Source organism: Portunus trituberculatus, chromosome 33 (assembly GCF_017591435.1).
Source record: "Portunus trituberculatus isolate SZX2019 chromosome 33, ASM1759143v1, whole genome shotgun sequence".
NCBI lineage: Eukaryota > Metazoa > Arthropoda > Malacostraca > Decapoda > Portunidae > Portunus > Portunus trituberculatus.
The window spans coordinates 4650319-4676367 of NC_059287.1; the positions used below are offsets into that span (position 1 = coordinate 4650319).

Sequence of the window (26049 nt, forward strand, 5' to 3'; positions counted from 1 at the left end):
TGATTGACACACACCACGTCAACGACATCACTGCTCAGTTTATTCCACTTATCAATGCTACGATGCGGGAAACTGTATTTTCTCACGTCATTTAGACAGATGTCTTTTATTAGCTTTTTTCCATGTCCTCGGAGATAATTACTTGTGGTCACCTTTATCAACTCTGTCCAGTATGTCAATCTTGTTCACCAATTTATACATAGTTATCATGTCTCCTCTTGTTATTCTCTCATCTAATGTGGTCAGCCCCAGCTTCCTCAGTCTTTCCTCATAGTCTAACTCCCTGAGTCCTGGTACCATCCTTGTTGCCAGCCTCTGTACCCTTTCTACCTTCTTCACATTTTTCTTCATATGCGGTGACCAGACATAAGCTGCATATTCTAACTGGGGTCTTATTAAGGTACTTAATATCTTCCTCATCATTCCTTCATCTAGGTAGTGGAACGCAAGGCCAATATTTTGAAGCAGGTTATATGTTTTCCCAAAAATCTTGTTAATGTGTTTCTCCGGTGACAAAGTGTTTTGCACGGTTACTCCTAAGCCTTTCTCCTCATTGGTCTCTTTAATTTTCTCATCACCCAGCCTGTAATCCCAGTTTGGTCTGTATCTACTTCCCATTTTCATAACATGGGTTTTGTCTATATTAAATTCCATCTGCCACTCCTTACTCCACTCAATATTTTATCAAGATCTTCCTGTAACTTGTTACAATCTTCCACATTCCTTACTCTCCTCATAATTTTAGTATCGTCCGCAAACATATTCATGTAACTGTCAATTCCTACTGGCATATCATTAACATAAATCAAAAACATGATGGGACCAAGCACTGATGTGGAACTCCACTGGTTACCTTCTTCCACTCGGACTTCCTTCCTCTCACCACTGTTCTCATTTCTCTTCCCACTAAGTAATTTTCCATCCATTTTGCTAATTTATCATTTACTCCTCCAATCTTCTTTAGTTTCCACATCAGTCTATTGTGTGGTACTTTATCAAAGGCCTTTCTCAAGTCCAGATAGATAGCATCCACCCATCCATCTCTATGTTGTAGTATGTCAGTCACTCTTGAATAAAAACATGATAAATTGGATACGTACGATCTTCCTTTTCTGAAACCAAACTGCCTTTCACTCAGAATGTTTTCACTTTCTAGATACTCACTCCACTTAGCTTTAATTACTTCTTCACATACCTTGCACAATATACTAGTTAACGATACTGTTCTTTAATTTAGTGGTTCCATCCTACTACCATTCTTATATATAGGCACAATGTCAGCTCTTTTCCACTCTTTCGGGACTTATCCTGTTCATATGGAGGTTTCCACAATATCAAATACGAGGTTCAACAATTGATCCTTACATTCATTTAGCAACCTCCTGGATATGCCATCTGGCCCCATTGATTTATTAATATCCAGATTGCTTATAATTTTCCTTACATCTTCCTTAGTAACCATGATGTCTTGCATTTGCCTTATTTCCGTAGGCCTTCCTCCCATAAAATGCTCCTCCTTTGTAAACACTTTGCAAAAGTTGTCGTTCAAAATTTCAGCTATATCTCCAGCATCCTCATATACATCTTCCCCATTTTTTACCTTTTCTATTGCTTCCCTTATATTTAGTTTTCCATTTATGAATTTGTAAAACATTTTTGGGTCACTATCACAGTTTTCCACCACCCTCTGTTCATATTCCTTCTGTGCTGTTCTCCTTACTTCAACATATCTATTCCTTGCTGTTTTGTAAACTTCTCTTGATAATACATCACTGTTTTTTCTTAAGTTTCTTCCATGCCTTTTCTTTGTTCTTTTTTGCTTCTTCACAATTTCTATTAAACCACTGTTTATTATTTAAAGTCCTCTTTCTGTAATATGGCACAAACTTTTTCACAGCAGAGTTGTACAAATCCATAAATTTATTGTATTTCAATTGCATATCCCTTTCCTGGTATACCACGGACCAGTCAATTTCATTAAAGAACTCCCTTATATGGTTATAATTTGTCCTAATATAATTTCATTTTTCCTCCCTGCGTTCCACAATCTTATTCGTGCTTAATTCCGTATCCAGCTCAAAGCTTACGACATCATGATCGCTTTTCCCCAAGGGACTTTCATGTTCAATTTCCTCTTTTAGAGAGATTCCCCTGGTAAATACCAAATCCAACCTTGCTGCAACATCTTGTCCCCTGCACCTTGTTGGTGATCTCACCCACTGTCATCAAGTTATTTGTTGCTACCTTTAACAATTCCTCTGCCCACTCACCACCGTTCACCACTTCGTAGTCTTCCCACACTATTTCTTTACAATTAAAGTCTCCGACTACCATCACTCTATCCTTTCTGATGAGTTCTTGCTTCATTCTGTCTAGAGTATTTCTCATCACCATTTGGTACTGTTCATATTCCCAAGCATTGGTTCTGGGTGGTATGTATACTGTTATAATATTAATGTCCCTCTTGCCATCTGTTATAAGCATACTTATCACTTCCTCATTTCTCTTACTATAGTTCACCTCCTTCACTATCAGATCTTCCTTAGTAAGAACCATTATACCACCACCTCCTTTATTTTTTCTATCATTTCTCCATACTTTGTAGTGTTTTACAACAAACCAGTCTAGCTTTATTTCGGGCCTTAGCTTTGTTTCCACTACACACATTATGTCCGGTTCGTTATTTCTTAGGTAATCCATACATTCTAGCCTCTTAGACAGAAATCCATCTATATTCATGTATTCCATTCCTAGTCTCTTTCTACCATGTAATGTCTATTCCGTCTGTTTTATCCACCACTTCTTTAGCCTCCCATTTCTCATCCTCCAAAAAACTTGGTCTTTTCCTCCTCTGTTCTTTCGTCATTCCTCTCTTTCACTTCAGTTACAAGCTCTTTAATTTTCATTCGCTCATCCAGTGACATATTTCTTCTTATGTAAATTGTTTTGGTTTCCTCAGAGTCCTTAAGTTTCCAAGCCCTCCTCAACAAGGCCTCAGCTGCCACCTGAGACTTAAATTTCAATTTTAACGGTCTATTCTTGCCTTCCTCAAAAGCTCCCAATCTCACACTTTCTTCTACCTCAGCATATAGGTCCTCTTCCTCCACAGAGATCTTATTCAGTAAAGACTTAATCCTGTCATTTTCCTTATTCCTCCTATCCTGCCAGTTTCTGTTAGCTTCCTCCCTCAATCCTGTTATGATCACACATTTTTTTCTTTTCAGCAATATCTCTCACCACATACTCATTTTCCTTTAGTGCCTTTACCATTTCACTTTCCGTAATCACTTTATTTTCCTCTTCCTGCTTTTTCACTATCTCCCTAAAGGACCTTTGTACCTCCTGATGTTCATGGTTCACTTCTTTCATCCTGGCATCAATTAGATTAAGACATTCCTCCTTCCTCAAGTCCCCTTTGGATATTTTCATCCCCATTTCTAGGAGTTTAGCCTTCATCTCTTCACATTGTTTCCTTAGTTGTTGGTTTTCCTTCTCCATCTCTAGTTTTTCCTTCAATAGCTCTTTATTCGCTATCGTTAACAAATAGATCTCTTTTTTGAACTAATCATTCTCAGCTATAACTCTATCCAGTTTTTCTTCTATGGACAAAATATTTAGGAACTTACTTTCCAGTGCCTGGATTCTTGCATCCATATCTAATTTCTCCAGTCCTCTTGGCGTAGTTATAAAACCTTCAAAATCCTTAGGTTGTCTAAGAGTATCCGCCATGTTTGTTATCATCAGCTGATTACGGCCAAAACAATCACCGCCCACACTCTCCTCTCAGGGACCACTCTCCATATCCCTCACTTTCAACACTATGCAACAGTAGGACATCAACAGGACACTAACTTAGAGGTACCCGGGCCCTATAACACCATAGGTATTTTCACTTTTTCCCGTTCGCAGCCGGAGACGAGCCGTCCTCTCTCGGTGACGGCGAGTGTGTGTGTGTGTGTGTGTGTGTGTATTTATTTATTTACCTAGTTGTATTTACCATCAGTATTCGTGTCAATACTGACCCCTGTGGCACTCCGCTTTCTACTGCTCTCCACTTTGACTTCATATCTTTAACTACCGTCCTTATTTCTCTCCCCTTCAAATAATTTTCTATCCATCTCAATGTACTTCCTTTTAAGCCACCCTTCTCCTCTAACTTCCACAGTAATCTTGCATGTGGCACTTTGTCAAATGCCTTTTTTAAATCCAAATAAATGCAGTCAACCCATCCCTCTCTCTCTTGTACTCTATCAACAATTCTAGAATAGGAACTCAATAAATTAGTTACACAAGAGCGTCCTTTTCTAAAACCAAATTGGCTATTTGATATTAATTTGTTGTCTTCAAGGAACTCAATCCATTGTTTCTTTATTATTCTTTCACACATCTTGCATATTACACTAGTTAGTGATACCGGTCTGTAATTTAAAGGTTCTTCCTTCCTTCCGCTCTTATATATGGGAACCACCTGAGTTCTTTTCCATTCTACTGGTACAGATCCATTTTCTATTGAGCATTTTATGATGTTGTATATGGGACTTGCTAATTCTTCCCTACATTCTTTCAGTATTCTGCCTGAGACTTCATCTGGTACCATTGCCTTCTCTTCATCCAGTTCCTTCATTAACTCTTTTATTTCAAGCTTGGTTACTTTAATCTCTTTCATATAGATTGTCTCTCTATTACTCTGTGGCCTCTCGAATTTGGATTCCTTAGTAAAGACCTCCTGGAATTTTTTTCTTAATAGTTCTGCCATACTTTTTGGGTCTTCCACCATCCCATTCTCTCCTTTTAACCTTTTTATTGTTTCTTTTTGCCTAATTTTTCCATTTATGAATCTATAGAACAATTTTGGTTGCTCCTTACATTTTTCGACAATGTCTTTTTCGAAGTTCTTTTCCTCTTCCTTCCTCACCTAAACATATTCATTTCTTCCTGCTTTGAAGTTTTCCTTATTTGCTGGATTTCTATTTCTCCTCCACCTTTTCCATGCTCCATCTCTTTTCTCCTTTGCCTTGGCATACCTTGCATTGTGTGTGTGCGTGTGTGTATTCACCTAGTTGTAGTTTTACAGGGCCTGGGCTTTATGCTCGTGTGGCCCCGTCTCCATATCTACACTTATCCAATCTTACTTTAAAAGTATGCACACTCGTTGCAGACACTACTTCTTCATTTGAACTGTTCCACATCTCAATACATCTCTGCGGGAAACTATATTTTTTAATATCTCTCAGACATCTTCCTTTTCTCAGCTTTTTACTATGTGATCTTGTACTTCGGATGTCATATTTTTCTCTCAGGATCAGTTTCTCATTATCCACTTGGTCCATTCCGTTGATCAATTTATAAACTTGTATCAGGTCTCCTCTCTCCCCTTCTTTGTTCCAGAGTTGGTAGATCCATAGCCTTTAGTCTCTCCTCATATGTCATCCCCTTCAAATTCTGGAACCATTCTTGTAGCTATTTTTTGTAGCCTCTCCAATTTCTTTATGTGTTTCTTTTTATGAGGGGTCCACACTACTCCTGGATATTCCAATCTGGGTCTTATTATAGTACTTATCAATTTCTTCATCATTTCTTTGTCCATGTAGTGAAATGCTACTCCAATATTCCTTAGCAAATTATATGTTTCTCTAAAAATTCTATCAATATTGGCTTACTGGTTGATTGTTTTCTTCCATCGTCACTCCTAAGTCCTTTTCCTTTTTAATTTTCTCCAGTTCTATTCCATCTCCCATCTTATAGATTCCCACAGGTCGTCTTTCACTCTTTTCCATTTCCATGACATGGCTTTTGTTCACATTGAATTCCATTTCCCACTTTTTACTCCATTCCCCGATCTTATTTAGATCATCTTGCAGTATTTCACAATCCTCTTTTTGCTTTATAACTCTGCACAGTTTCTTATCATCTGCAAACAGATTTATGTAGCTGTTCACTCCTTCTGGCATGTCATTAATATAAATGAGGAAAAGTATTGGTGCCAATACTGACCCCTTTGGCACTCCGCTTTCTACTGCTCTCCATTTGGACTTCATATCTTTAACTACCGTCCTTATTTCTCTCCCCCTCAAATAATTTTCTATCCATCTCAATGTGCTTCCTTTTAAGCCATCCTTCTCCTCTAACTTCCATAGTAATCTTGCATGTGGCACTTTGTCAAACGCCTTTTTTAAATCCAAATAAATACAGTCAACCCATCCCCTCTCTCTCTTGTACTCTATCAACTATTCTAGAATAGAAACTCAATAAATTAGTTACACAAGACTGTCTTTTCTAAAACTAAATTGGCTATTTGATATTAATTTGTTGTCTTCAAGGAATTTGATCCATTGTTTCTTTATTATTCTTTCACACATCTTGCATATTACACTAGTTAGTGATACCGGTCTGTAATTTAAAGGTTCTTCCTTCCTTCCGCTCTTATATATGGGAACCACCTGAGCTCTTTTCCATTCTACTGGTACTGTTCCATTTTCTATTGAGCATTTTATGATGTTGTATATAGGACTTGCTAGTTCTTCCCTACATTCTTTCAGTATTCTGCCTGAGACTTCATCTGGTCCCATTACCTTTTCTTCATCCAGTTTCTTCATTAACTCTTATTTCAAGCTTGGTTACTTTAATCTCTTTCATATAGATTGTCTCTCTATTACTCTGTGGCCTTTCAAATTTGGATTCCTTAGTAAAGACCTCCTGGAATTTTTTAATTAATAGTTCTGCCATACTTTTTGGGTCTTCCACCATCCCGTTCTCTCTTTTTAACCTTTCTATTGTTTCTTTTTGCCTAATTTTTCCATTTCTGAACCTGTAGAACAATTTTGGTAGCTCCTTGCATTTTTCGACAATGTCCTTTTCGAAGTTCTTTTCCTCTTCCTTCCTCACCTTAACATATTCATTTCTCGCTGCCTTGAAGTTTTCCTTATTTGCTGGATTTCTATTTCTCCTCCACCTTTTCCATGCTCCATCTCGTTTCTCCTTTGCCCTAGCACACCTTGCATTAAACCAATCTTTCTTTCCTTCTTCTTTAGGTCTATATTTTGGGACATATTCCCTGACTCCTGTTTTGTATATTTCCAAAAATAAGTTATATTTCTCTTCCATTGTCTCTGAGTTTTCCATCTCCTCCCATTCTATGTTTTTAAAATAGTTCGTGAGATTCTCAATATCAGCCTCTCTGTAATTTAATCGGTCTCCTTTGTATGAATCGTCTCTATCTTCCTTTCCCTCTTCTATATCTATTTGTAATATTGCATGGTCACTCTTTCCCAATGGGCACTTATATCTTATATCATCATTCATTTGTATACCCCTTGTAAAAACTAGGTCCAATCTCGCCGGCTCGTCGTTTCCTCTGAATCTTGTGCATTCCTTTACTCTCTGGTCCATCATATTTTCTATCATTAGGTTCAAGAATCTTTCTCCCCAGGCTTCTTCCGCCATACCACTTTCATAATTTTCCCAGTCCACTTCTTTACAGTTGAAATCTACTAATATCACTTTTCTCCTTTCTTTAACGATTCTCGTTAGACTCCTTATTGTGTCATCTATCATGTCTTTATATTCTTGATTGTTCCATGAATTTGTTTTTGGTGGCACATATGTTACAATGATTGTTAACTCTTTTTTATTAATATGCATCTTAGTATACAATACTTCTGCTTTTCCTTCCCCATATTCCACTTGGTTTATCACTATCTCCTTCCTTAACATAATCATGGCTCCTCCTCCTCCTCCTTTACCCACTCTGTCTCTTTTCCATAAATTATACCTATTATCCAAGTCTATTTTGATTGCCTTATTTAGTTTTGTTTCAGCCAGGCATACAATATATGGATTTCCTTTCTTTATGTAATCTCTTAATTCTAGTTTACTTGATAAAACCCCGTCTATGTTCGTATACATCATTTTTAGTCTTTTGCCTTTATCATTTTTAGTTAAACTTGTTCCACTTTTTTCTCTTCCTTCTCGTTTATATACCATTTTCTTACCCTGTCTCCTAGAATTCTCCAAAAAAATGCTGCCTTCTCCTCTTCTGACCTTTCATTATTCTTTTCCCTTACTGCTGCTGCCATTTCATTGTATCTCTTCCTTTCTTCCTCATTTCTATTTTTCTTTATATAGATATCCTTGCAGCCTTCTGTTTCTCTAAGTTTTGTTGTTCTGTATAATATTTCTTCTGTTGCTGCTTGTGATTTTAGTAGTATTTTAATTGGTCTCGTTTTTCCTTCTTGATTTGGTCCTATTCTGTTTATTTCTTCTACTTCCTCTTCCAAGTTCTGCCTATCTTCGTCGTTTATATTCTTCAGTAGGTCTTTGACTGATTTCATTTCTTCTTTTTCTCTTTTTGGTCTATATTTTATATTTTTTCTTTTATTCCAAATATGACTACACTCCTCTTTTTTTGTGCAATTTTTCTAACTAAATTTTCTTCTGTCTTGAGTACTCCTATCATTTTGCTTGTCATATTTTCTTCTTTTTCTTGAAGTTGTTCTTGAATCACCTCCTGAAAATCAGCCTTATCTTTCTGATCTTGGACTCTCCATGCTTGTACAGGCAACCCCCGTTTAACGAAGGGGTTTTGTTCCTAAAAAAACACTTCGTTAAGCGAAACTTCGTTAAGCGAACCGATTATAACAAGTTTAACCTCTGATTTGAACTTCCATTGAGAGTAAGCAAAGCGAGAGTGCATCATACTACAGTAAAAGGTTTAATGAAAGTAAAAATTATGAAGTTAAACATTTAGGTAGTTTAATTTGTCATTATAATGTACACTAATGTATGTATGTATGTAACTTTATAATGTTCATGATCTTAACTTTATGAAGGGAGGAAGAGTGAAACGGGAAAGACACTAACCGGCAACCTGTGGAATGTAAACAAAGTGCGCATCATTGTACTGCATACAAAACTTAATGTACCACATTTCCACAAGGCTTTCCATTTTATCCATTGTAGAGTCACGAGTTCAGGTGGTTCTTTTAGCTTGCAAGGAAGATACGGTCTCACCAGCCTTCTTAATAGAGTCTGCTGACTTGAAAATAGAGACAGTATAATATGGAGTCAAGATGGTGGCCAGCACTGCTATAGTTTTCTGGCCTCTCTCGTGTCTGTGAATAATATCTAGCTTCACTTGGAAGAGTAAGAGACTTACTTCCTGGTCTTCTTACGAACACTAGGCCAATTGCAGGGCGTTTTGGTGGTAAGTTGAGCTAGGGAAGACAAGCTGCTGCTGACGCTGTTATGTTTTGACTAGGGAGTGAGTGTTGCGCGTGTTGTCCATGAGAGGCTTGATCTTGATCTTTATTCTATAGGTGTCCCAGGATTTTTCCTGAGGCAGGCCTTAGTACCAGCAGCTCCTGGTGTATTCAAAAGCCTGTCAGCTTGCGTGATATGGTGGGGCTTTCAAATTTGGAAAAAAATTACCTGGATAAAACTTCGTTAAAGCGAGTTTGGTGTTCGTTAAACAAGCAGATGGTAGTAAAATGAAACCTTCGTTGTAGCGAAATTTCGTTGTGTGAACCTTCGTTAAACGGGGGTTGCCTGTACTTCTTTTTTAATCACGTTCTATACTCTTTCCTCTTCCTTGTTTACTAGATCTTTCAGCTTCTCTTTTTCTTTCTCGGGTTTACCGAGTCCTTCTTCCATCTGCTTTTTATAGTTAGCTAGTTCTTTTTTAAGTTCTTGGTTTTCTTCCACTTTTTTTTATCCTTTCTCTCAGTTTTATAAACTCTTTATCCTGTTCTTCATTCACTTTCATTTCCATATTTTCCTTTATCAATTAATCTAGTTTATATTCAATATTTAACACTCTCTTAAGTAGTGAAGTAGTCGTTGTATCAAAGCCTTCGAACACACGCTCTCCCTCACCAGCATAGTTATCATCAGCTTTCATTCCTTCTCTAATCTCATGACTGTATTTTGATGGAATCTCTTTTTCACTCATCATTCCTTAATAATTGATTGCATGAAAAAAATGAGTCCACACTACCTGCCCAGCCCACTGTAAAAACTGTACAACAGATATGTAGTGAGGATCAGCTGATTGTCGGAACGGCGCCAGTGCATCCTTCCTCGACCGTGTCTCTCGTGTGTGTGTGTGTGTTTTACCTAGTTGTATTGTACAGGGTTTGAGCGGGGCTCAGTGTCCTGTCTCCAATTATCTAAATTTTCCTTTAAAGTTATGCACATTATGTGCTGTAACAACTCCATCAATCAGTGCATTCCATTTTTCCACTGTTCTATGTGAAAAACTGTATTTTCCAATATCCTTCACACACTGCCGCATCCTAATCTTTCCATGCCCTCTTGTCCCTCTAGCTTCTTCTGTCACCAGCAATAGGTCTTCCTTGTCTATTTTTTCAATGCCACAATTCCATTATGTGACATTTCTTGGCAATGAATTCTAACTTTTACTTCTTACTCCACTCATAAATTTTGTTTATATTTTCCTGCAGCAGCAAACCGGCTTCTTGAGTTTTGGTTACTCTTAGCAATTTTGCATCATCAGCAAACTGGTTATTACATTATGTATTCATTTACATATACCTGGAACATAATGAGGGCTAACATAGACCCTTGTGGCTCTCCACATGTTACTATACCTCAAGATGAATATGTATCTCTGATCACAGTTCTCATCTCCCTGTCCTTCAAGTAATCCCTTATCCAAGCTAACAAAGTTCCTTTCAGTCCTCCTATGCTTTCTAACTTCCAAAGTAATCTTTTTTTTTTTTTTTTTTTTTTTTTTTTTTTTGCCCTTGGTTGGTCCTCTTTTTTATGTTAAAAAAATTTAAATAAATAAATAGATAAATAAATAAATAAAAGAAAAGGCCCACTTGAGTGCTGGCTCTCTCAAAAAGTGTAAAAGCGTCAGCCAAAGTTAGGGGGCAAATACCTCGATACCTCCTCTTAAAAGAAAACAACTCGTACGAATTTGGAAATACAGATGCAGGGCAGGAGTTCCAGAGTTTACCAGTGAAAGGGATGAATGATTGAGAGTACTGGTTAACTCTTGCGTTAGAGAGTTGGACAGAATAGGGATGAGAGGAAGAAGGAAGTCTTGTGCAGCGAGGCTGCAGGAGGAGGGGAGGCATGCAGTTAGCAAGATCAGTAGAACAGTTAGCATGAAAATAATGATAAAAGATAAAAGAGATGCAACATTCCAGCAGTGGGAAAGAGGCTGAAGACAGTTAGTCAGAGGAGGGGAGTTGATGAGACGAAGAGCTTTTGATTCCACCCTATCTAATAAACCTGTGTGACTGAAACCCCTCCAAACATGCAAAGAGTACTCGATACAGGGACGGATAAGGCCCTTATACAGACTAAGCAGTTGAAGGGGCGAGAAAAACTGGCGGAGACGCCTCAGAACACCTAACTTTATAGAAGCTGTTTTAGCAAGAGACGAGATGAGAAGTTTCCAGTTTAGATTATGAGCAAAGGACAGACCAAGGTTATTCATTGTGGAAGAGGGAGACAGTTGAGTGTCACTGAAGAAGAGCGGATAGTTGTCTGGAAGGTTGTGTCGAGTTGATAGATGGAGGAATGGAGTTATTGAGGCATTGAAAATAACTAGATTTTCTCTGCCCCAATCGGAAATCTTAGAAAGATCAGAAGTCAGGCGTTCTGTGGCGTCCCTGCGTGATATGTTGACTTCCTGAAGGGTTGGTTGTCTTTGAAAGGATGTGGAAAGATGTAGGGTGGTATCATCAGCGTAGGAGTGGATAGGGCAAGAAGTTTGGTTAAGAAGGTCATTAATGAATAATAGAAAGAGACTGGGTGACAGGACAGAACCCTGAGGAACACCACTATTAGTAGATTTAGAAGAACAGTGGCCGTCTACCACAGCAGCAATAGAGTGGTCGGAAAGGAAACATGAGATGAAGTTGTAGAGAGAGGGATAGAAGCTGTAGTAGAGCAGTTTTGAAATCAAAGCTTTGTGCCAGACTCTGTCAAAACCTTTTGATAGAATCTGCTGTGAGGGACTTTTATCAAAAGCCTTTATGTCCAGGTATACCGTGTCCACCCATCCATCCCACCTCTCCAGTCCTTCTATTACTCTTGAGTAGAAACTTAATAAGTTTGACACTGTGAGGGCCACCGCATTATTTCCCCTTTATCTAATTATATTATATGTGTAGCCTCTGGCCACCCCAGCGCGGGCCCCTCAGGCTGTTCTGTTGAGCAGACAACCCACCTCCCTCTCCCTGTTTCTCGTTGTCTGGCGAGCGACTCAGTACAGGTGTCCCTCGGTTAACGATCGACTACTTAACGATATTTCGCTCATACGATCCCTCCAAATTAATCCCTATTTTTTGGTTAACGATCGCCAAAATTCGGTTAACGATCGGATTGACCAATCGCAATCGCGATCGCAATCGCGATCGCAGCGCCTCCATCCACCCGCGGCCCGTGCAGTAAACACACCACAGTCTTTCCGCTGTTTTGATTGTGCAACAACAACTCTATCACGCTCGCTCTAAACTTCTTTTTGTGCTTATTTGTGATCAAGTGAACTTAGTGATGGCTTCCAAGCGACCCAACGATTGTTCTCCACCGGGAGATAAGGCTAAAAATCGAGAAAGAGCATTGGCCTTGATATTAAGTTGAACATTGTGACTCGTCATGAGGGTGGTGAAGGGGTAAACTCTATTGCTCGTGCCCTTGGTTTATCTCAATCAACTGTATCAACAGTTCTCCAGAAAAAGTACAAGTGAAGCAGCAGGCCAACCAAGTCACAAACCTGCACAAACACACAACAACTCGTAACAGGGAACCGATTATGGAAAAATTGGAACGTTTGCTGAGGCTATGGATTGAAGACCACACACACCGCGCATGCCTCTTTCTACCCAACTCGTTACTACTAAGGCACTGAGCCTGTGGGAGGACCTGAAACCAGAATTCAACATAGGCGAGACAGTGTCCTTCAAGGCCAGTAAGGGGTGGTTTGAACGTTTCAAACATCGTGAGTCTACACAACCTCAAGGTTAGTGGGAGGCAGCGAGTTCGGATCAACCGCTGCAAACGCCTTCAAGCCTTTGCTTAAAGAGCGCATCGAGGAAGGAGGTTATTCAGCCAAGCAGGTTCTAAACTTTGACGAGACAGGCCTGTATTGGAAGAAGATGTCATCGAGAACGTTTATAGCAAAGGAGGAGAAGTCGGCACCAGGATTCAAGGCATCTAAAGACAGGTTAACATTATTGGTGGGGGGGAATGCCGCTGGTGATCTTAAGCTTAAACCATGCCTTATTTACCATTCCCAAAACCCAAGAGCTCTGTCTGGCTATATTAAGGAATATTTGCCCGTAGTATGGAAGGCAAACAAAAAGGGGTGGATGACGACTGTTATCATGCAAAGTTACGTGACAGGATACCTCTCCAAATTCCTAAAAGAATATGCTGCCCAAAACAACATTGCTAACAGATTTCTCTTGCTGTGTGACAACGCCCCAGCCACCCAGAGAGCATGAATGACTGGGCAGATAATATTGAGGTCATGTTTATGCCCCAAACACAACTGCCCTCATCCAGCCGATGGACCAAGGAGTCATCGCTACTTTCAAGGCCTATTACCAGCGGCGCACCATGAAACAGCTGTTGGCCTGCATTGACACCCCTGACAAGCCGACCATGAAACAATTTTGGAAGGATTATAACATTAAAAAGGGGATCGACAACATCGACGAGTCATGGAAGGAGGTGTCCAAGTCGGCAATGAATGGATGTTGGCGTAATTTGTGGCCTGAGTGCGTGGAACGTAAACAGGAAGTCCCTGTCGATGTTACAGCAGTAAGGAAAGACATCGTTCATATCTCCCATAAGGCAGGCTTCAATGAGGTGGACGAGAATGACGTACAAGAACTGCTGGACAGTCATTCTGAGCCTCTCTCCAACGACGACCTCATGGAGTTGGAGAAACAAAATACTTTGGAGGAAATGGAGGAGGACAAGGAGCCTGAAAGAACCCTCTCCGTCAAGATTTTCGAGGAGATTTTTAATCATATTAACCAGGCCATACATCTTCTCCAGGAGAATGACCCCAACCCAAACCGAAGTAATGGCGTGACTAATGCTATAGAAAATGACATGAAAGTGTATAAAGAACTATTTGAGGCAAAGAAAAGGATGGCAAAACAGACAGTCATCTCATCTTTCTTCAAACCACTCACCGCCCAAGCAACCCCATCCACATCCCAAGCAACCCCATCTACCGATCAAGCAACTCCATCCACCTCCCAAGCTACCCCATCCACCTCAAAAGCAATCCCATCTACTTCCATAGGAGTCATCTCGTCGTACTTCAAAGTTCGTCCTGCTACCTCGAAAAAAACTCCACCCACTTCCAAAACAACTCCATCCACCTCCAAAACAACTCCACCCACATCCAATCTATCCTTCACATCCACCGTAACCTTGAGTGACGATGAGGAGAGCCTGGATGACCCACCCCCACTGGAAAACGTATTCTCTCAAGAATTTGAAGGGTTTGAAGCAGCTGACCGAGTTTGGGTCGGTGTGGGCATGATGAGATTTAATCCTCCAAGGCCCTGTGTCCCTCGGGGCACAAAACAACACACTACGCATATCACATCCACTCCTCAAGGTAAGTACTACCAATTCTAAAGGTGTAAATAACAACTAACAACATAGAAAGTGTCGTTTATTTACGCATCGCGAAATACATGTATGTAGTTGATAATTTCAAATCCCTCAGTTAGCGATCGTTTCGGTTAGCGATCTGTTTTTGGGAAACGTAACCCTATCGTTAACCAAGGGATACCTGTACCAGGGTAGTCTTCAGCTGAGGTGGACGCGGACGCTCGTGGTTCTGGCACAGTCGAGCTACGTGTTGCTGGGCTTCTCTTGGTGCTCACTAGTCATCGGTCTGGGAGTTGTGCCCTCCCTTGAGTAGCTGGCTTGTTACTCGGTAGACCGTGGCTGTGTAGGATAACGGGCTTGTTGTCCTGAGGAAAGTGTAGCCGGTTGGGGGCTATATTTCCTGTCGTGCGTTCGTCCCCTTGTGGTGTGGCAGCGTGGAGGGACGTGTTAGTTTCTCGTCCCGTTGTTGCTGTTGTGGTGGTCGTGGTCACCAGTGTGTTTGGTGGGCGGCTGTGTGCCCCCATCATCTTTTGTGTAGTATCAGTAGTATACTGTTTATAGTACCGGCCAGTTTTCAGCGGAGTTAACACGTACGCTCTGGGCACAGGAAGAGACACGTGTGGCTGGACTGTGCGTTAGAAGTACTCACTAGTCATCGGTCTGGGAGTTGTGCCCTCCTGTTTGAGTAGCTGGCTAGTTACTTGTAGACCGTGGCTGTAGAGCAACGGGCTTGTTGTTCTGAGAGAATCGTGAAGTTGGCTGCGCTTCTGTTTTGGCGTTCGTCCACTCTTGGTAGCGGCGCAGAGAGACGCATTGTTTCGTCCTGTTGTTGCTGTTGGTGGCTGTAGTCACCAGTGTGGTTTGGTGGGTGGCTGTGTGCCCCTATCATCTTTTGTATAGCCCCAGTAGTATACTGTATTGTAGTGGTTGTAGCCACGCACGCTAGTGAAAAGCTGAGAAGCTTCGTACTGTCGGCCAGTTTGTACGTGGTTCTCGTCCTTCAGACTTGTCTGTGACGAGTATCTGGACTCCTTGTATGGCTGGTTGTCACCCGTAGGTGGAGTCTGGGCTTGTGTGTACACCACCGGATGTGCTGTACACATCATATGTTGTAGTAGTCGTAGGCTAGGGGTGTCAGTCTGACAGGTGTTAGGAAGCACTTGTCGTAGAAATAGATAGTATAGTAATATACTGCGCGTGTTGTCCCAGTCTGTGATTTATCACAGTCTGTGGGCAAGGCGTGTGGAGAGGCATTAATACTTCGTAGAGAAGTGGGTGGAATTGTCCTTGTGGGCGGTTTCTCTAGGGGTATTAAGGCCTCGCCCTGTTACATAACATCTACCATTTATAAATTCTACTTGGTTGGGTACAGGAGGAGGAGGAGTTGCTAAGGAGATTCCCTTACAGTGGGGGAAGTTATACACTGTTGGCGACCTTGAAAGAACCTGAGTGTTACGGCTGCTGTGATTTATAGTAGTGGGGACTCTGTGGAGTGTTATATTCCCCACTGTACTGACCGTAACAAAGTTGGCGACCCTGCCAGGATAACACTCTAGTGAGCTGTAGCAGTTAACCGCAACCGTGGTGACCGTAACAACACACATGACCTTCCTGTCCTGAACCTAAATTGTCTGTTTGATATACCCTGTTCTTCCAGATATTTAATCTTTTCTTTTATAACAATTTCACATATCTTCCCCACAACACTTGTAAGTGACACCAGTCTATAATGTAATGACTCAGTTGACTTTCCTCCCTTGAATATTGGGATTATGTTGGCTCTCTTCCATTCCAGTGGTACTTTTCCTTCTTTTAATGAACTTGTAACCATTTCCCAAATATGATCTAACAGCTGCTCTTTATGTTTCTTTAGTGCCCAGCCTGATACACCATTGAGCCTCATTGCTTTTCTGATATCCAAATTTTCTAGTAGTCTTCCAATATCTTCTTTGTGCAATATGATTTCCTGCAATCCTCGGCAACACGATGCTTATTTGGTTCTGTAGATTCCTTTTCTTCGGTGAACACAGTTTTGAAACTCTCATTCATTATTTCACTCATTTCCTTTGCTGTTTGGTATGTCTTCCCTCCTTTAATTATTTTTTTCTGTTCTTTCTTTATTCTTCATCTTACTAGTTATAAATTTGTAGAAAAGCTTGGGTTCATTTTTGCTTTTGTGCACTACACCTTTCTCAAAGTTTCTTTCTTCTTCTCTCCTTACTCTATTTAATATATTTATTTCTCGCATCCTTATACTGCTGTCGGTGGTTTTCCTTTTTTATTTATTTTTTTTTTTTCTTCCAAGCTTTATCTTTTTTTCCCTTTTAGCTTCTATGCATCTGGCATTGTACCAAGTGTGTACGCTTTTCTTTACTCTATAGATAGGTATGTATTTCTTCACTCTTTCCTTATATTTCTGTAGGAATATTTCATATTTCCCTTTTATTGTCCTTCCATTCATGATGTTCCTCCATTCAATATCAGCAAAAAATTTTCTTAACTTTTCAAAATCTGCTCTTGCATAATTTAATCTCTTTTTTGTAGTCTTCTCGGTATTTTATCCCATCCTCTTCTGCATTTCCAACATTAATGTTACATGATCACTTCTTCCCATTGGACTAAGATATTGTATGCTGGCAGGGGGCTCTGGCTTCTTTGTGAATACTAGGTCAAGCAATGATAGTTCTGCTTCCCCCCCTGTACCATATTGATTCCTCCATCCACTGATCCATTGTATTTTCCAGTCTATTGTAACATCTCGCTCCATTGTCCAGCATTACCCATTACTTCCATCTCTCTCCAGTTTATTCTCTTACAGTTAAAGTCTCGTACTAATAATAATCTTCCATCTCTTCTTATCATATCATCTGAGCTTTTAATCACCTCTCTTTGCATATCCTTATGTTCCTCATTTCCCCATGTATTTATCTTAGGTGGCACATACATAACTTTCTCTCTCTCTCTCTCTCTCTCTCTCTCTCTCTCTCTCTCTCTCTCTCTCTCTCTCTCTCTCTCTCTTGTTACTTCTCACCATGCTCATCACTCGTTTAGATTGCACTTCTTGCCACAACTTCTTCCATATACATCATGAACCATTATTAGCACTGCTCCTCCCCCTTTACCATTCCTGTCTCTTCTCCAGCTATTCTATCTCTCTTCTTTAAAGCTAACATGGTGTGTATTTACCTAATTGTATTGTACAGGGTTCAAGCAGGACTCATAGTGTCCTGTCTCCATATTTCCATTTATCTAGTCTTTCTTTTTAAACTTATACACACTATGTGCTGTAACAATGCCATTATCCAATGCATTCCATTTTTCCACAGTTTTGTGTGGAAAACTGTATTTTCCAGTATCCTTTATACACTGCCTCATCCTGATCTTTTGATGTCCTCTTGTCCTTCCATCTTCTTCCGTCAACAGCACCAGGTCTTCTTTGTCTATCTTTTCAATATCAATTACTATCTTATACATTGTTATTAGGTTCCTGCGTTCTCTTCTATCTTGTAAGGTTGGCAGTTCCATTTCTTTCAGTTGTTCTTCATGTGTGAGGTCCTTTCTTAATTCCAGCACTGTCTTTGCTACAATCTTCTGTATCCTTTCCAATTTTCTTATATCCTTTTTAGAGCTTGGAGACCATACCACTGCTGCATATTCCAGCTTTGGGCGTATCATGCTTGTGATGATTTTTTTCATCATATCTTTATCCATGTAATAAAGTCAACATCTTATATGATAGTCCAAATATCTTGCTTATGTGTTTATCAGGGCTCAGATTTTCTGTATGATCACTCCAAGATCTTTTTCCTCTTTAGTCTTCATTATTTGTTCCTCCCATCAAATAGTTCTTTATTGGTCTTCTCTTACTCTTTCCTAGTTCCATTATGTGGCATTTCTTGCGTGTGCGTGTTTGTCAGTAAACCCACAGTTATAGACGAAGTATTTATTCTGGACGTTTCGTTCATCTTCAGCAGTACAAAGCAGAATGAAAAATACAAGTGAACTGAACCAAGAGAAGGGGGAGGGACAGAGGATGAGAGTAATGTGGCACAGTGTGATTGGCCAGCCCCACCTGTGAGCTCCATCCCTCTCAAACCCTAGATCTGGTAGGGATTTAGTCACCAGTGCTCTCATTATTGGATCTAGCTTAAACATGCTTTCATTTAGATTATAATTCTTATGGTTCTGTATACAAACTGATTCTAAAATCTTACGTTTTTTGAAATTGTTACATTTGAATAACATTTGACTGGAATCCCAATCAGTTGAGTGGTCACTATCAGAAGCATGGATAAAATTGGCATTATTAGTGTGATAATTCCTTACACTTCTCTTGTGTTCTTTTAATCTGTAGCCCCCAATACCTAGATAGTGAGAACTCAAATATTTGGTCAATCTTTCGAAAATTAAAGTATCCTGTTTGGTTCATAAAGAAAGGTTATCTTAAGGCTAGAAAAACATATTTTGCTCCTAGTTCCTGTCCAGACAATACCAAACCGTATTTCTGTTTCCCGTATGCTAAAAGCCTTGAAAGTATCAAGTCAGTCAGCAGAGATCTTGATTAACTATAGCTTTTAAGTACTCATCCACAGTCAAATCTATCCTTGTTCACAATAATTTGAGTGTTAAAGCTGAAGGAGGTGTATATAACATTACTTGTAAAGATTTCAACTTAGTTTATATAGGAGAAACAGACAGACCCTCAGATGTGAGGTTAAAAGAACACAAGAGAAGTGTAAGGAATTGTCACACTAATAATGCCAATTTTATCCATGCTTCTGATAGTGACCACTCAATTGACTGGGATTCCAGTCAAATGTTATTCAAATGTAACAATTTAAAAAAACATAAGATTTTAGAATCAGTTTGAATATAGAACCATAAGAATTGTAATCTAAATGAAGGTATGTTTAAGCTAGATCCATTAATGAGAGCACTGGTGACTAAATCCCTACCAGATCGATCTAGGGATTAGTGGTAAAGACAGGTCAGTTCCTGGTAGGGTTTTGAGTAGGGTGGAGCTCACAGTTGGGGCTGGCCAATCACACTGTGCCATGTTACTCTCATCCTCTGTCCCTCCCCCTTCTCTTGGTTCAGTTTGCTTGTATTTTTCATTCTGCTTTGTACTGCTGAAGATGAAGGCAGTGGCCTTCGAAACGTCCAGAATAAATACTTCAAGTCTGTAACTGTGGGTTGACTGACAAGTTTATATTCACAATAGTGTGATATTCCATCCCCATTGTGTGTGTGTGTGTGTGTATTTATCTAATTGTATTTACCTAATTGTAACATACGGGAAAAGAGCTATGCTCGTACTGTCCCGTCTCCATATCTACTAATGTCCAGCTTTTTCTTAAAATCATGAATATTCCTTGCGTTGACCACTTCCACGTCTAAACTATTCCATGCTTCCACCCTTCTATGAGGGAAGCTATATTTTTTCACATCTCTCCTATAAGTGGCCATTTTTAGTTTTTTCCCATGCCCTCTCGACATTCTTTCATTCCACATACACAGATCTTCCCTATCCATTTTTTCCATGCCAATCATCACTCTGTATATTGCTATCAGGTCTCCCTTTCTCTTCTGTTTTCCAGGGTCAGAAGTTGCATTCTGTTCAGTCTGTCTTCATAAGTCAAATCTCTTAAGTCAGGCACCATTTTTGTTGCAGCCCTCTGTACTTTCTCTAGTTTCCTTATGTGTTTCTTTAAGTTCGGAGCCCACTGTATTGTTGCATATTCAAGCCTTGGTCTTATCATTGCAGTAATTATTTTCTTCATCATTTCTTCATCTAAATATACGAACGCCACTCTTATGTTCTTCAATAAGTTCAATACTTCTCCAATTATTTTGTTTATATGTGTGTGTGTGTGTGTGTGTGTGTATTCACCTAGTTGTATTCACCTAGTTGTAATTTTACAGGGCCTGGGTATCATACTCGTGTGGCCCCGTCTCCATATCTACACACATCCAACTTTCCTTTAAAACTATGCACACTCCTCGCTGACACCACCTCCTCCCTCAAACCATTCCACACCTCCACACATCTTTGTGGGAAACTATATTTCTTCACATCCTTCAAGCATATTCCCTTGGCTATCTTTTTACTATGCGATCTCGTAGTTCTATTTAAGGTGGTAATTCGATGACTCGATATCAATATCGGTTTTTTGGCTCTCCCATTGCTATTTTTTCACCGAATTCAATAATATTTATACACAAGGTGTACGTTTATGGTGTACGTCTTCAGTGTTAATTTGGTACACAAATGTGGCGTAGTTTTTTTGCAATAAATATTTTTTTGGCGATAAGAAAATAATTCAAAATACCATTATAAAATCAAAACTAATAACAGTGTGGCAATTTCCTCTTAACCACATATAATATACATAACAACAAATAAATGTTAGCATCGGCATACACATAACCTATGTTATAACAATTTCATTACACGCCAAATTGTTACCTTTTTTTTCATCAAAATTTGAGTTTATAAGCCTGTTGTAAATTTATTTGAGTGAGTTCATGCATTATCATGCTAGCATTTGTTAAGATGAGGTTGTTGATCATTTTGCTGCAAAATTTTTAAATTGACCAATTACTGAAAAGTTATTCAACAGTATATGCTGAAAACTGAAAGTCGAGAAAACGCATTTTCTGTGAACATCTTCAAAACCCCCACATAACTCGCTTCCTCACTCGGGGCAACGGTTTCCTAGCAGGTGGGCTAAAAAGTATCCCCTTTAGCCCATAAATTCCCGTGAAAAGCCCACATGGTATATAAAAAAAAAAATAAATAACTCACTCCAATATGTACCAAACTCAGATATGTACTTACATAATCCCTTGACAACTGCTTGGAGGCTGGTAGTGGCTGTTTAGATAGTTTCAGGCCATGTTACATCATGGCCTTACACGTGGCATTGTCACAATTTGGGAACCCAACACGTGTAAAATACGATCAACAGGTAGGCTGCACGCACGCGCACTCCCTAAGGCTGTATCGATTGGTACTGAGGGAGTAGCGTCTTCCTCACCCTCACTGCCTGATACTAAACTATCGTACATCACGCAAAAATAAATAAAACAGCTAAAAAAAAATAAATAAATACAAGCAAAACAAAGACTAGAAGTAAAAGGGGCGTATGCACGCTTGGGTATTGAAAGGGCCGGCCCTTTAAACCCGCCATTACCAGGTAAGCAGTGCGTTATGTGCCTGGCAACTTTGGCCATGGCTTCCCTCTTCAGAGACGAACCCAAGTACCAAGTTTCCAATTTTTCAATTTTTTTACCAAATTAACGAATTTCCACCTTAAGTTTTCCTCTCTCAACATCATTTGCTAATTATCCACTTCATCCAGTCCGTTCAACAGTTTATAAACCTGTATTAAATCTCCTCTTTCTCTTCTTTGTTCCAAGGTAAGCAAATTCATTTCTTTTAATCTCTCCTCATAGGTCATTTCTGCCAATTCCGGAACCATTTTTGTTGCCATTCTCTGCAATCTCTCCAACTTCCTTATATGCTTCTTTTTATAAAGGGACCAAACCACTCCAGCATATTCCAATCTTGGTCTAATTACCGTACTAATTAATTTCTTCATCATATCTTTATCCATATAATGGAAGGCTAATCCAATATTTTTTATCAAATTATACGTTTCTCCAAACATCTTATCAATATGAGCCTCAAAATGCCCATGGTCTTGTATTATCACTCCCAAATCCTTTTCCTTTTCCACCTTTTTCAACACTACTTCTTCACCCATCTTATATGACCCTCTTGGCCATCTTCCACTCTTCCCCATCTCCATCACATGACTTTTGCTCAAATTAAATTCCATTTGCCACCTCTTGCTCCACTCCCAAATCTTATCCAGATCTGTCTGTAAAATTTCACAATCTTCACACACCTACACAACTTCGCATCATCTGCAAACAAATTAATATAACTGTTTACTCCCTCTGGCATGTCATTAATATATACAAGGAAAAGTATTGGTGCCAGCACTGAGCCTTGTGGGACTCCACTCTCCACCACCAACCAGTCCGACTTTGCATCCCTTATTACCGTTCTCATTTCCCTCCATCTCAAGTAGTTTTCCATCCACTTTAACACTTTTCCTTTCAGTCCTCCATAAATCTCTAATTTCCATAGCAGTCTCATGTGAGGTACCTTGTCAAAAGCTTTCTTTAAATCCAAATATACACAGTCCATCCATCCCTCTCTCTCTTGTATTTTGTCAATCACTCTTGAATAAAAGCTCAATAGATTTGTTACACATGACCTCCCTTTCCTAAAGCCAAATTGATGATCCGATAATGTGTGTGTGTGTGTATTGTCTAGGAGGGGTACCAGACAAGGTCCTCTGTTGCTCTGAACTTTGACCAAAGTCAAAAGCATTAATCAAAAAATACTGGAGAAACATCTTGAAACCTCCCTCTTGAAAGAATTTGTCAAAGGAAGGTGGAAATGCAGAGGTAACCAGGGAGTTCCAAAGTTTACCCGAGAAAATAATGAATGATTGAAAGTACTGGTAACGGTAACCTCTTGCATTAGACAGGACAGAATAAAAGAAGAAAGTTTTGTGCAGTGAGACAGCGAGAGGAGTGGAGGCATGCAATTAGCAAGATCATAAGAGCAGTTAGCATAAAAATTGCTGAAGATTGCAAAAGATGCAACATTGCAGCTATGAGAAAGAGGCTGAAGACCGTCAGAGAAGAAGCGTTGATAAGACCAAAATGCTTATGATTTCATCATGTCTAAAAAAACAGTATGAATGGAACCCCTCCCCCCTTATATGTGAAGCATAGTCCATTAGTGGACAGATAAGGTGTTGTCAATTGGCATTAACAACTCAGAATGCCAAATTTCAAAGAAGCTTTTTTTTAACTGGAGATGAGATATGAAGTTTAACTATAAAGTTAAAGAACAGACCAAGAATGTTCAGTGTAGAAGAGGGAGAAAGTTGAATGTCATTGAAGAAGAAATAGTCCTTACTGTTGTTTCAAAGGTTAGATTTCAGATAGCAGCAGCAACACATACGAGTTTTGAACTCTGAATAGAATATGCAACTTAGCATATTGAAAAAAAAACATTTTAATTTAACAAATTATCAAATTACCATTTTCCAAAAAACGGTAGTTGTCAGTTTGAGGGATGTTTAGATTTGCTAGACTATAGTACTTTGTGTCCCCTAGTTATCCATCTCCACCAAATTCTTTAATCACTGTATCCCTAATGAAGACTTATTCAAAGATTTATAAACACTTATACCTTGTCCCTTTCCCCCAGGCATGGCCACCATCATTACTGTCACCATTCTCAGAATCCCGGACCTTGAGCTGCAGCATATTGCACAGCTCCTTGACTGGATCTTCTTGCTCTTTCCATCCTATGCCATGGCTGCTGCTATCACTGATATTTACAGCAACTTCAGATCCACTGAGATATGCAAACAACCAGCCTTTAGTGTCATCTGCTCCTTGAACATTGCACCAAATCCTTGCTGCCGAGGTGAGTGTCCTTCTACTGTAATGGCAAATATCCTGTTCCTGTAAGAATAATTGTTGTATCCATGCTATTAGTTTGTCAAAGAAGCTTGTCTCTCTGCTGCTATAAATTTTGTGAATTGCAATCTTGCATTGTGGCAACACAGGCTGCTCCAGGAGAGTGTTTATAAAAAATTGGGCTGGGACAAATTCACATTACCATCTCCAGTGCACATTTTTTTCCCTCACTCAAGGTCGCAGTAACAATGACTAGCATTAATTACTGGAATACATATTCATTGTGTCTCTGGTGATGTGTAACTTTCTCTCTCATTGAAACATATTCCCTTGTTCATTTTGTGATATTTGCAGTGATGAGTGAAAGATAGACAACTCACATAGTTTTCTGGCATTCTTGAGGTCTATGAATTTTACCCAGAAATAGAGATGAATAAATCAGAGTGGAACAAGGTCTTGAGCAACAGTTTTTAGAAACCGAAAAAAAATGCTGTTAAAGTTTATTGACCTCAAAATGTTATATATTTTCAACCATTAACCCGTAAGAGGTCAGCACTGATTTACCTCCCAATACTCGTCCAGGTCCCTAGAAATTCCACTTTCTTTTTTTATTCCATATAACTCAAAATGGGCATAGAAAAGTAAAAATAAGAGTTAAAGTTTGAAATTGCCATTTTTAAATGTCCCGCTGGAGCTTTAAATTTACCTCGCTCAGTGATGCTGCCAGATGTACAACTTCTGAATGAGGCTTTTTTAATCATTTTATCGAAATTTTTTTCCTACGAGACATGTATAATAATGGTTACATATTCATAAATTAACCCATGTTTTATGAAATGAAAAATACAAAAAATATTTGTAAATACTGTAAATATAATGTAAAAAAAATTTTCTCAGTTTACCACAAAATATTGTTTATTATTTTTTCTTTCAGTATCTAAGCTTTTTAGTATTGCAGCAGGGTGTGATATTCTTCAAAACAAGGCTCAATGCATAGAGCTACATCACATTCATGACAGTAATACCAAATGTCGCTTCGTTTTTTGGGGATCACGCTAAGGCGGCAGGGAGGGGTGGGGGAGGGGGATGACTAACCCATGTCAGAATGGCAGGGAAACTGTGCTGATATATGCTAGACACTTCAAAGAACATAAATACTGAAGCTGGAGGAATTTCAAATACGTAGAAAGCGAGAAAGGGGTGAACGTACTTGTACGTGATTGACCACAGATAGTAAGCAAAGACTCCACGTACATGTAAGTGATTGACCTCTTATGGGTTAACACATAACGGTTACGATTGTAGCGTCACGTGCGGAGAGGCGGGGATCATTCCAGAAATCATGAATTTTCCGCACTAAACGTTTGAATTTCTCCCCCTCACTAATGGTCCTGGAGCAAGTGGAGGTATCTAGCATCTTTTTTTGCTCGCCTGCTCGAGCCTTGAGACATGTTCCTACACAATAGGTCGTCTTTTCCCATTTTGAGGCAACATCTTGCAACCCTAGGGACACGGAGGGAGGAAATGGTACTCCGAGTGATGTTGACAGTGTTACTCGGTAGTAACATTGAGGACAGTGATGAAAATGAAGTCAGTGATTTTTTTATTGAGACAGAAGAAAGTGAAGACTACAGTAGTGATTCTGATAGTGATCTGGGAGACAGAGACCAACCCTTACAGTGACATTCATAAACCTCCTCACATACTCCCCTCGAGCAATGCGCTAGTGTGTGTCACCCATGGTCGCCTTTACAAGACTGTGCTTGTCGGCCAAGTCACGTGAATCCTATTGTTAATAAGAGTTGCCAGATTCCAATTATTATAGAAATCCAGTACTTGTAATATGTGGTTTATTTTTCTTTTCCTGTTTTGCACATCATTTCATATATCTGAGCTTGCATTTTCATGACATGTAAGTGTAAAAGTTGCTATTTTTATATC

General features: G+C 39.4%; 1 protein-coding gene across 3 annotated transcripts in view; it reads left to right on the forward strand.

Moving 5' to 3' along the window:
- Window positions 1–26049, forward strand: part of LOC123512235 (phospholipid-transporting ATPase ABCA3-like) — a 137657-nt gene that overhangs the window by 99019 nt on the left and 12589 nt on the right. For all 3 annotated transcript variants that reach the window (XM_045268493.1, XM_045268494.1, XM_045268492.1), the window contains exon 28: window positions 23894–24115. In XM_045268493.1, the coding sequence (XP_045124428.1) occupies window positions 23894–24115 (222 nt within the window). The remainder of the gene's footprint in view (window positions 1–23893; window positions 24116–26049) is intronic.